Here is a 13263-nt window from a genome sequence, read left to right as displayed (position 1 = left end):
AACAAAAAGTACAAAAGAAAACTATAATATGTGGTTAATAAGTTCATTAAAATTAAGAAATAATAATTTAGTTCCTTGATCTCAATTCTTTTCACATGCAAAATTTTTATCATTTTATTTACGTACATTTTCTCCGCAAAAAAATAATTATTTTTGTGAAATTAAAAGTATTTTTTATAAATGTATATTTAGCAATATTTTTTTAATTAAACGTACTGCTAAAAGTTTAAAGTCAAATGTGGGCATTCATCTTGCAAAAGATGCTAAACTCTGATTTTTCACGCTTGTAAAAATAAGTCATGGTGTACTCATCCCCTGTCTTAGAGATCAAATCACGACCCTCAACACATGAGAAAATAGTATGTATGTATCCTTAGCTACCTGATCCGTTAATAGCTTTCGTCCGAATTAATATCGCCACCTGTAATCCATGATTATCGTCAATTTCGGCGACATGCTGGCGGTCGAAGGCGAAAATTAAGAAGAAATCTCATTAACCCATTTCCTGGGACCGCAGACCCATCCCCCTCAATAAAACCGCCGACACTTCTCTTCCATAGTCTCCTGGAAATAATCTCGGACGATCAGAGTGCGAATGACAATGCGGGTAATTTATTCTCATAATAAATTTTAATTAAAAAGAAAAAATCGTCTCGAATAGCCCTAAAGTGTCATCAATTAACGAAAACTAATTGGCCCAGGGTATATTTTTTGATAAATACCATTCAGCATAATTGCACAAAAATATTTTTAAAAATCTGTAATTGCTAATAATTAAATATATTTTAATATCGTACATACTAACTTAAGACGCAAAATTTATAATATAAAAAACGTGTATATTATTTATATACATAATTACATATATAAGTGCTTCCAATGCTTCCAAAATTTAGCCTAGCGCTTTTTTATATATATATATGTATTGTTCATAAAAATAACGTCTAGTGTCGATTTTCAGATCGGAGAATACCTCACCAGTAATTTTTTGCTATACAGTCTTGGCGATAGTTATGAGGCACCCCTTAAAATTGTGTGTAACTATTTACTAGTGCATAGTCTGACCGAAATATTTTAGCAGGTAATTTTAGCATTAAGTTTTTAAGCGTTGTATATAAAAAGCGGTTTTTATTTGATTATTCCTTTTTTTAACATAGACAGATTTAAATGAACCACTTCGACATGTACTTAAAAATATAGATTAAACAAAATCTAAGTTATGTTACTGACCTAGTATATTATTGTCATAGTGTTAATTTTTACAATATAAAGTAAATGCATATAACTCGTACAGCTTGTTTATTTATTGTTATCTTCTCTGATATTTCTCGAAAAAATTGTAAATTTTATTATTTAGTGCTATTTTTCTTTATTTTTGACACTAAAGCGATTTCGAATACTTGGTTGCCTATTTTAATCCAAAATAAATTAAATTTTAACAAAATTCATACAAATATAAATTCATTAAAACAAAGCAATTTGAAAATGAATGCACTCGATGTTCCCTTAGCAACAAACACACGAAAAAAATACAAAATCTAATCAAAGACGACGTAGCTGAAAAGTCTGTGGCAGCGGAGATTACGCCCAAGTCAAGATTACGCCCTAGATGCTGATCAGTGGTTGAAAAGTCAACAAATGAGATGCGATTAAGAAAAGGCGCAATACGCAACACTTCACATCTTAAAAAGCTAAGTATTTTTTTATTAATATCTAATTTATCTTAGTTTAAAACCGGTAACCAGATATTTGAAAGTGTTTTCGCGTTGTCTCTATTATTTAGTGCCATTTTTATTTTTATTTAGATTTTAATTGCTTCTAAAAAATGCAATTGGGTTTTAATTATGCCTAAAAATTTGATTGTATCAAAGTGTAAAGTTAAGTTTGCTACAGTTGATTTTTCAGCATAGAATTTTATCGCGTTTATCAATTATTTTTTTGTGAAACCCTACGGTTTGTCTGACCGACATTTTCCAAAGGAAATTTTGTATTCTTCTAAATTAGATTTTAACAAAATTCACATAAATATAAATACATTTAAATACACCAATTCAAAAATGAATGCACTTGTTGTTTTCTTAGTAGCGAACAAATATTAAAATTAACAAATTAAAATATCTTTGTAATTTATAATATGATTACCTTGCGACTCTTCATTTTTTTGCACAAGTGCTTTCAATCTGAATATGGCGATCATATTCATGTGCTGAATCAATTAAACTCTTTCTTCTTTTCGTCGCAACAATCCTAGTCCTTCCTTGCAAAAATCGATTGGCCCACGAGGTCCTTCCAAAGGTATATTAGGGTTGAATCGCGGATATTGAAATACTGCTTTAAAAATTATATATAAAAAAATAGTGAATAACAATATTCATTTGATTCATAATTTTGAAATATTCTCTGTATTAAGAGCTAATTATTTTTTATATTATTATCTCTCAGGTATATATTTGATTTTTGTAATTTAAAATACGATTTCCCTGCGGCTATTCATTTTTTTGCACGAGCGCTTTCAATCGCAATATAGCAGTCATTTTTCGTCGCTACAAATATTTCAATTTTTTAAGAGAATGTTTGTTGACATTTATTACGTTGTGCAACAATTAATATCGTCATGTACAGTTTGTATATGTTAGTTACACGTGAAGTTTTCTGTGATTACGTTCGTATGCTTCAGGGGTCTTTACAGCGGGTTGAACTCTGGTATATGAACGTCGAGCTAAACCAGAAAATTCGAAGAGAGAAGCGGCGGCTTCTGCGATCTTCCATGCTCTGCTTTCTCTTGATTGAAGTTTGTACGAACTTAGTAAGTCTAAGTTTTGATACCTTCAACTCTGAAGTGGATGTTAAGAGGGAGTATCAGAGGAAGTTGTTGCCCGCGTTCCTGCATTTACGCATATGGTAAATTCCAAAGTAGATTTTGTTTTCCGCCCATTTCGTTGGAACGGCGAATTTCAAAAGGGTTGCAAGTTGCAATCTTTCCATTTTTAATCGTGTTATCCCTTCTTAATACGTTTGCAATGGATACTTTTAATTTTCCTACATAATAACGGGTACTTTAACTCCTGAAAAAAGGTTTTCTCACGGTGGTGTTCCATTTTAACAAAGAATCATATTTTTGTCTTAGACGTTTAAAATCCGCTTTTGTATAATATAACACATGCATACTGGCTTTTTCTGAATAGCATAATCTATGAATTTTCACGCCTGTATATTTTACTAAAAGTTTTTTTAATGTTTTTAACCTTTTGATTTATTCCTTCTTTTTCTTAATTACTGACATAAAACTTGTATACAACAATTATTAATCAATTTTAACGTTCTTTGCCCATAAAACAATTTATAAATAATAATATGGATTAAATCACTTTATATACAAAAAAAATAATATAAAAAATAGTTATCCATAAATATTATTTAACAAGTAGTAAAAATATTGTATGACACTATTATTTATTTTTAAAAATATTTTTTTTTATTTTTTCACTACGAATAGTATATTTGTAATATATTCGCAAGTATAAAATATCCATACAAAATCTGAATTTTTGAAAAATGTATAACACAAATATTTGTATTTTGCAAAATAGATTTTTAAATTTTGTGTTTTTTAATATCAATTTAAAATAATTTGTCAATATTTTCTGACTTAAATACATATTACGTCACAAAAATAATTGATTTGAATATGAAAAATATGTTTAAACTATTTAAAATATTTTAGTAATATTGAAGATAACAATAATTTATTAAAAGATTCACATACTTTGATTCCGTTTATTCAATAGTTGTTTTTAGCCGAAAAAACAACTAAAAAAATTAAAGATATAATATTATTTGCTTTTTTTAGATTGCTTTTCGTCAGAAAATTAAATATTTTTACAAGAAATCTAATTCCTAGTCATTTATAAAAAAATCTTAATAACTAATTATTTTACACTTAACTAAATATTTAAAGTAAATGAATCACTTTGACTTATTTTATAAAAATATTTCATACATCATCGTAGTATATAATACGAAGTTAAAAAATTGACGAATATAATTATTATATATACATTACTAAAGCAATAAATATCATTGCATAAATCAAGATCTGATTATTATATTACAATACAAATATCATAACTTTTGAAACAGACCGTAATTTAAAATCAATTGTCACTATGAACAATTCAAGTGATTCGCTCAAATTATTCGACGAATCCTTTGTTAGTTTCGCCCTCTGTACTTTTTTCAACGTCGTTCGTGATTTTCTGCTCAGCTGGTCCCCACTCATCCGTGTGCGTGATGAGGGCTTTTCCTCTCTGTTTGGACGTTAAAAAATAAAAATATAACAAAATTTCTTTAAAAAAAAATACTCGAAATAAAACTAAAAAGCGATTACCGTTTTGTGCCTGAAGAGTACCCACGCAAATCCCAATGGCAGTGGCGCCAAAGTTGATAATCCAATCATCCAGCCAATTGCGTCAGCCCACGGTGGAAATATATAGTCTTCATAAGCTGCCACTTTCCAATCGGCCAAAGTGAAAACGAAGACGCCCTACATTGAAAAATATTTTAATAAATTTTTATTAATTCTTTGATAAGTAATTCGAAATAACGAACTTACCAAGCAGGCTAAAGGTGTGAGTACTAGCCAATTAAGCCACCAGTAACCTCTCAAGATTTTGCTTAGTTTCATTCCCATTTCTGAAAGATCGTTTAACGCATTTGTTGCTCCATAACAATAAGAAACTGTAATACACTGTAATATAGAAATATAATTGATTAACATTAATTTGGATGACAAAAATTATGCTAATAAAACAGTTAAAAATTAAAGTAAATTCATATTAAATTATATTAGATAATCCTAAAATACATAACACGCGTTGTTATTTTTTTCATTTAAGTTTAAAGAGTTAGTCACGAGTTAATAATTCTACATAACGACAATGCGCGTTCCCATGTGGCATAATTGCCTCTCGATAAAAACAATAAATTTTACTGGAAGGTTTTATTTCATCCACCTTATTTTCCAGCCCTTGCAACATTGCAACATTTCCTAGACGGAAAAAAACAAAATGTAAATGATGTGAAAATGGGGCTATCGAAATATTTTGAATTAAAGCCCTCAATATTTTATGCTAATTGAATCAGAAAATAACAGAAAGGTGGAAAAAGGTTATATCTTTAAATGTAAAAATCAATAAAATAGGTATATAAAATACTTTTGATTCATTACAAAAACAATAATCATTTCAGTATAACCTAATACTAATTTTTTGTTTCCTTAAAAAAATGTTATACATTTCGGGATTACCTAATACTAGTAAATTTCGATAGTCATTTTCATCATCTGTAACTACTAAATATCACACGTAATCATAATGCTTGTATTTTAAATCAACTTATTAATATATATATGAATACTATTTTTGTGGAAAAAGTACGAATATATATGTAGAATATAATAATTCTCGAATGCGTTATTTTCAATTTGTAAACATACATATTGTATAAATATGCAAAAATTAATGGACGTGTCTGATATAAACCAATTCGTAATCAAAATGTGAATTTAGAATGACTAAATAAAAATACTCGCAATAATGAAAAATACACATTAGTGTTATTCATCTTAAAATAATATTTAAATGTACCGATCCAAATAAAATTTCAGTTAACAATCAGTAAAATAAATGTTAGCATTACATTATAAACTGAAATGTACTATTTTTATGTATTTTTTTAAAACATTCCGTAACAATTTAACACCGGTACAAATCATTTATGATTTACGGTAAATTTGATATATAAACACTATTATGTGTATACATATAAGAACAAAACTAATACAAAAATTAATTTTACATATCATCTATCTAAAAAATATTATTTTCGACTAATTATTCACGCGACAACAATTGAACACTTGAAAGGAAGCGTAACGAAAAACTCATAAAGAATCAGTCGTGTCGAGATGTAGATTCTTCTTTTATTGTTCCCTCGACAAACCTTTTCATTTCCGAGTTTATTGCATTCCGCTTGTTCAAAAGTACGTCCGAAACAAATTGCGTTTAATACAGCAGTAGTACCAAGGTACTTTCAATTTCGCGATCAACCTCGCCGACTTCATTAAAACGCCCCTCGAACGAGACGATGATAAAATACGTACAAATATATAATAATAAAATATGACGATGAATACCTCGGAAACGCCGATCAACAGTATGGCCCATGAAGCAGTATTCCAATCCATTAGCGTAAACAGATAAACGCCACCACTGAAGCACATTGGCAATCCTAAGAGGAACGATCCGAAGCATGTGCCAGCGGTTACCTAAGTTTCATAAAAACATATTATTAATATTTTTTAAATTAAAATCTATTAAAAACATAATAATCAAAACCATGTTTTGGTTTGTATGCAATGTAATTTTTTCAACGAAAAAATTCTCATGAAAAAAATTACCCTTCAAACTTTAATATTGGACATATGCTGTCAAGAGCAGATTCACGAATATAGAAGAGGCAATTGAATGACAGCCTGTCCCATTCGGAATATTGTCTCGTCCAAACATATTACTTTTCTTGCCAAAGTCGAGCGTGACACAACAATATCCCAAACGATGAAGGAAAGGCAAAGGAGTGGAGGCCTATTGGGAACTTTGTTTGCTGGTCACAGTCAATAGACACTTCTACTCGTTATACAAGGTGATTCGTTATATAAGTAAATAAATTAATTAATTTTATTGTCTTCAATATTTAAAATAAAACAATAAAACTTGAGCAAAATATATCATTAATCAAATCAATAATAATTTAAGAAACTACTTGGATAGATATCGTATTTAATCCTACAATTAACTAGTTTTATATAATTTATTATAGTCAATTTTCAAGTAAACTTCAAATTATAAAGCTTTATTATACTGAAAATATTTATAAAATTAATATACAAAGTTAAGAATATATTTTTAAATCAATTAATTTTGCGATTAATTTAATATATCTCTACATTCATTTTTCAACATATTCAATATGGATATGATAAGTTTATGAATAAATTTCTCTCTCTTTAATAACGTAAAAATTTTAAGCCCGCTCTCTTATTTGGCACCTTACGCGCAAATAAGTTTATCGATTTGTAAACGCTTATCAAAACTTTTTTTTTCTTTTTTATAAATTACTTTAATGACAACAAATGGCTTTCTTCTACTTAAAATTTTATCATAAATGCTTATTCTTTTTGTATGTATGTTTATGTTTTTTTTTTGCATAAACAAAAAAGCAATACATTTTACCAACAGTTCAATAAAAAAAAAAATAATCAGCAGAGTTTTTCAAATATATACTGCCAGAAACCTGATAATAAAAATTAGGTTATCAACCAAGAAAAATAATCGCTTTTATTTTTAGTTTCCGAATAGTTCTAAGATATAATATAATATTCGCATATTTTTAGTAATATGCATTGCAGTTGTACCAACTAAATTATTATAAGCCTGATTAAACGTTTTTATCTTGTTTAACCTGACGGTTAATCGCACTATATCCGTTTTATCCAACTTTGCTTGAGAGCAACTTAAAGCTTATAATAATAATAATAATACGACGAAAATATATATTTTAAGCAGCTTATTTTATAGTTTAACAATTTAAATATTATTCACATGATTCAACGCGAAAGTATTCTCTAAAATATAGCATTTATTTTTTTACCTGCTTTGCATATTGGTGTGGTAAAGTTTTTTTTAAATATATGAGCAGTAAAATTCTGCTTGTTGTTAAAAAAATCTATAAAAAAATGTACAGGACGTATCTTTATTTGTACACTAGTTTCTAGTTCCTGTTTTCTAGCAGCTGTATCAATGACTAGACGCTACGTTTTTGACGTAGCGTCTACTCACAGTGTCAACAAGCCGTCACTCGCTGCTCGGCGACTCTCAACTGAGAGATTGCCCAAGAGAATCGTGATCGCGTCCCTAATTCTAGTCCATTGGTGCTTGAGAACACTTTTCTTACGCGAATCATACAGCTTCTCAATGATCTAGCCAAATACTTATTTTCAGCAATAGTTATAAAAATCTAAACAAAATTATGTGCACCATATTTTTTTTTAATATTTAATAGTATTATTATTGTTCGTATAATAATGTATAATAGCTATCGTTACACCTTGAGTCAAATCACAATTGTCAAATTTGTAATAAAAATAAATACATAAAACAATCCATTTACAAAATATTTGCGGAAATATTTTGTTTTCTCAAAAACCTATTATTTAATAATGTAAAATACACCACTCGTGACATTGCAACATAAAATTAAACGTGAAAGACGTATGTATCTCTATCATATTACGCGATTTTCTCCGTGTTTTTTTTTATTTGCGAATTAAAATCGCTTAAATGCAAAAGGTAAACCATAAGAGATCAGTGGAATTCTGAAATAAACACATTCTCATATTTTAATGCAAAATAAAAGCATAAAATAATCACACTCGCATGTGCTCAGTGTCTTCTTAATAAATCAAATTTAATAGAGCTAACCGTGAGGGTTATTTTATTATGTGGTTATCTATAGGAATTCAGCAAATTTAATAACTCAACTGAATATACAGATGCTTCTTTATCCTCTATTAACTCTTCCGTTAAAATGAAAATGCTATGCCTGCCAATATATTTTAAAAATAAAAATAAAATGATTTAATTAACCTATTTATTGATCGATTTTTAAGCTTCTGAATCTCTAAATAATATGAAAAAATATGTATGTACTTTATAATTATGCTGTAAAAATATATATAAAAATAGAACGATCTGTTCCAAATATATATTTTTAAGTAGATACTACTTAAAAATATGTTTTTGAATACTATTTACTTAAAATAGATATTTGTAACAGATCGTTCTGTTTTTTTAAGGATTCATTAATTTTGTATATGAACAGTGAACGCGTATTACCAGTGACGTTATATTTTCACTGCCTTTACAGGAAAATCATTTCATGCTGCGTTTAAATATCTATGAAACTCAATTTGACGGGTATAAAAAAAATTACCCACATGATATATATTATATATCCAACGTGACCTAATCAAAGCTCTAAAACTAACTATAGTATAACTTTCATTGGGTTAATTAATTTTGGTTGAGTTTAGGTTTCCTTTAATTTATTTTAAATATTTTAGTATTTTTTTAAGCGATGTAACGTTTTTTTATCTTAATAATAATGTAGTTCTTAGACGACCAAATCAAAGATAGGACTGATTATATTGTAGTAGTTGAAAAAATCATTTTCAATTTTATGCTATTTAAATACTTCCAACCACTATTAAAAGTCTACAAGTAAATGTATATATTTTTAAGCATCTGGCACGGACCCACTCTTTCTTATTCAACGGTTTAAAAAACGCAGCGGTTATAAAACGTTTAAAAATAGTCGTACAAATTTAATTCTTAAAAAGTAAAAGTTTTATGAAAATTGCCATAATGAGAACTATCGATCTGTCGTTTTTCTCGAGGAGAAATACTAAATCTGACGTCACAATTATGTGAATCTCTGATCATATGGAAATACGCAAACCAAATTATCCGCTTGTATACAAATACAGTTCTACTGATACTGATCAGTGAAATTATAAATCAATTATTTTATATATTTTTTCCTGACTAAATTACTGAAATTATATTTATAGAAGTAAAAATATAAGTTGCCCAGTAATACACTGTAACATATATTTATTTCACTGTAACATATATTGATATTTTCATTAAAAGTCGTACCATAATTAACTATTAAAACAGTTTCCTAGCAAAAATTTTCAAAAATTTTTAATTTTGTATTTTTTTAATATATACTTCACCTTTTATCTTATTACCTTTTCTCTAACAAACAATCAAAAATATTTACCTTCCATTTTTGCTTGCGAAGGCTCGGATAATGATCGATAATGGCAGTGTTCACAGCTTCTATGCCTGCAAATTGACTTCCCATACCCAAGACGAACAACATGAAGAAGAATAATATAGCCCACAATTGGGGAACGGGCATCTGCAATATGGCTTCGGGATAAGCGACGAAAGCCAAACCGGGTCCATCTTTGGCCACCTCTGCAAATAAAACACATTTTTAACATAAAACAGATGCCCACTTTTCAATTTGTGTTTATACAACGATACATTTTCAATTACAAAAATAAACTCACCGTTCACTGAAACGCCCATTTTTTGCGCTTGGAAACCTAGCACGGAGAAGATCGCAAAGCCCGCGTATATGGAAGTGAAAAAATTTGCAAACGACACAATTGTAGCGTCGAAATGGCAGTTGTTTGTGAATTTGTTATACGAAGCCAACGTTATGAGGGAACCGCATCCGACTCCAAAGGAATAAAAAATCTGTAAAAAATTATTTCATTTTTGTTTAACTCGAGTTTATTACGTTTTTGACACGCTGTATGAAAGAAGACTTATAATGCTTAAAAATTTTATTGGAACGTCATAAAAGTAAATCTCTTACATATTTACAGCTATAAAGAGATCAAATTAATCATTTAGTAATAATATACTAGTGTATATTTTACAAGCGTTCTAATAGTAAATATAATTATGATTCAGATCTCATTGAAAAATAATTGATTGATCAACAGAATAATTTTCTTGAATTTAGATTACTTCTAAATATTTTTTTCTGTTTCACAAAAACATTAATACAAATAATCTCTACTAAAGTGATAATTTTGCATTTATTTTGCCTATTTTTATTCTTCATTTTTTACTATTTTTTGTTGATTAAAGTTTAGTTTGGGTCTTAATGTGTATTTGCTTTAAATTTTAATCACGAGAAACGTTAGTTATAAACCGTTAATTAATGTACTACTACAACAATAAGCAAATATATATTATATAAAAAGCAAGGATTATTCTCAGCATATATTTTTACATATAAATCGGGTTATATTATATATGTAGACAATTTTTCTGTATAGTATTCTATATTTTTCTGAATTTATAAAATTGCATTTCAGCTCGATCTTTTAATAATTTTAAAATATTCAAATTGAATCGCGTTAAGTAGTGATCTTTTAGATTTTTACCTGAGATGCTGCGTCTCCCCACACGTTCGCCTCAAGCAAAGATTCCCAATTTGGAGTTATGTAAAAAAGGATTCCATCCAAGGCACCGGGCAAAGTCACACCACGTACGACGAGGGCCGTGAGCATCACGTAAGGAAATAGAGCAGTAAAGTACACGACCTTTCCAGCGCTTTGCACGCCCTAAAAAGTTTCAAAAAATTTCCTTAACTGTCAAGCTCGACTTTGAGTACAACAACAAACAACACGAAAATAATAAAACAAATTATGAAAGTATGTACATTTCCGTTAATTTTCCGAAAAACGGAGTATGGTGGAGCAGAGGCAAAACAAAAGTGTTCGTTGAGTGAAGATAAAGAGGAAACTTTTTAAATAAATCTTCGAGTGGCCCTTGGCTTTTCAAAAGTCTCTTTCCGCCACTGAAGAGCCTGCTTTGCCTCACTGAAGCTGCGATTGTCTGTTAGTGTTCATTTTCGAAATATGATTGACTCTTGGAAACATTGAATAAATTTTTAAAATGCACATATATGTATATATGTATTTATGTACCTTAATAACACAGAAGAATGCTATAAGCCACGCCAGAGCCAAGCATCCTACCAAATGCCATTGAATTTCACCGAAATTATCCCAAGTCGCTCCATTTCTTCCCAAAACTTGTTCACTGAAACACAAACACGTGTAAATAATATGTATTTATACTTATTTTATATTCATAAATATTTCTCCCATTTCTATTTTTCTTAAATAAAACGTTGTTTGAACAAAATCAAACAGCAAGTTTTGTGATTTCTTCTTCAAAGCTCACCGCAATTATACACTATAACGAATCATCATCAGGGTATAATAAACCCAAAATTACTATTATATATAACCTAATATTTCGTAACATTTTTTATATCTAGAATATGTATATTACTATTCAAAAAAATAAATTCATAAGTGAAAAATCTGAACAAAAAAAATTCATAACAATGTGAAAAATCTAAAAAATATTTTATTTCTATTTTTATAGTAGAAAATATTATTTAATTTTCAACTATAAATAATTCTTATGTACTGACAGCTGTATATTTATATTTAATTAAAAAGGAGAAATAGAAAAGTTAGAGGAGGGGAAATTACTGCTTTTTCGTAATACAATAAAACCCGAGCAGTGTGAACTTACTTAAAAAAACTATCGTTAATTTAAATATGTATATAATTTAAAAGTATTTGCTTTTTCATACAGTACTTAATGTTTACTATAAAATTTTGTTGTTTATTAACTAAAATATTTTTTTCAAGTAAAATAAAATAAATAAATAATATTGACTTTTGGAATTTTTTTTTTTAAAAACCAACTTATATTTTATTCAACTAAAATATTTTTGAACATATTATTTATATAGCTATTAACATACCGGTTAAAAATCATCAAAGAGTTCATAAATTAGAGTTGTCCAATCCGCGGCCCGTGTATTAATTAATAAACAAATTTCATTATTTTTAGCATGGCTTCTACATTATCTCCTAATAAAATATGAAAAAAATACTTTTTTTGTAGGAGTTTTCTTGCAATGCAATACAACTTAATTTTTAAAGGCATTATATTTCATTTTTTCAAAATGTATTAAACTGCAAGGAAAATGCCGTATTAAAATAATATAGGTCTGGAAAAAATCTTATGTCATAACAACAACTATTTCGTAAAAAAACTTCTCTAGTAAAAGCAAGCTATATGCTAGCAAATCTAATTTCTAAATAAAGCAAATGCTGACGATAAATTTATTAAAGTTTGAGTATTTTTTAAAAGCGTAGAAGAAAAAAATCTGTCCAAAAAACACACAGATACTTCTTAGTCTTATTACATAAGCTTGAATTAATGCATTGATGTTACATACATGGATACTTCTTTCGAGTATTTTTATGTATATGAATGTACATCAAAAAAAATATAAATTCATTAATCGCTTAATGTTACTAAGCAATGAGTTTGGGCAAATTTTCGCAGTATTTTCAGACCAAACTGCAAATTATAGTTCGGAAAACACAGCAAAATATATTATTGTATATATTTCATAAATAAATACAAAACCTTGTTAATTAAATAAACTTTTAATCAAATAAACGAAACAGAATGCTTCCAACTATTAAACATAACAACATCCTTCAAACGTCTAAACTAATATATTATTTTAATT

At 28.1% G+C, this 13263-nt stretch overlaps 1 protein-coding gene across 3 annotated transcripts in view; it reads right to left on the bottom strand.

Annotated features, from left to right (window-relative positions):
- Positions 1-4032: 4032 nt before the first annotated feature.
- The window catches only part of LOC148228463 (sodium- and chloride-dependent glycine transporter 1-like), a 33850-nt gene continuing 24619 nt past the window's right edge, over positions 4033-13263 (bottom strand). For all 3 annotated transcript variants that reach the window (XM_088199811.1, XM_088199810.1, XM_088199812.1), the window contains exons 5-12: positions 11630-11744; positions 11084-11263; positions 10196-10385; positions 9901-10100; positions 6194-6325; positions 4613-4747; positions 4388-4543; positions 4033-4307 (exon numbers count right to left, since the gene is read on the bottom strand). In XM_088199811.1, coding sequence (XP_088055937.1) covers positions 4194-4307; positions 4388-4543; positions 4613-4747; positions 6194-6325; positions 9901-10100; positions 10196-10385; positions 11084-11263; positions 11630-11744 — 1222 coding nt within the window. In that variant the 3' untranslated portion in view covers positions 4033-4193. The remainder of the gene's footprint in view (positions 4308-4387; positions 4544-4612; positions 4748-6193; positions 6326-9900; positions 10101-10195; positions 10386-11083; positions 11264-11629; positions 11745-13263) is intronic.

The sequence above is a fragment of the Plectrocnemia conspersa genome, unplaced genomic scaffold (assembly GCF_051122295.1).
Source record: "Plectrocnemia conspersa isolate PC_06_02 unplaced genomic scaffold, ASM5112229v1 ptg000012l, whole genome shotgun sequence".
NCBI lineage: Eukaryota > Metazoa > Arthropoda > Insecta > Trichoptera > Polycentropodidae > Plectrocnemia > Plectrocnemia conspersa.
This window is presented reverse-complemented; position numbering and strand designations above follow the sequence as displayed.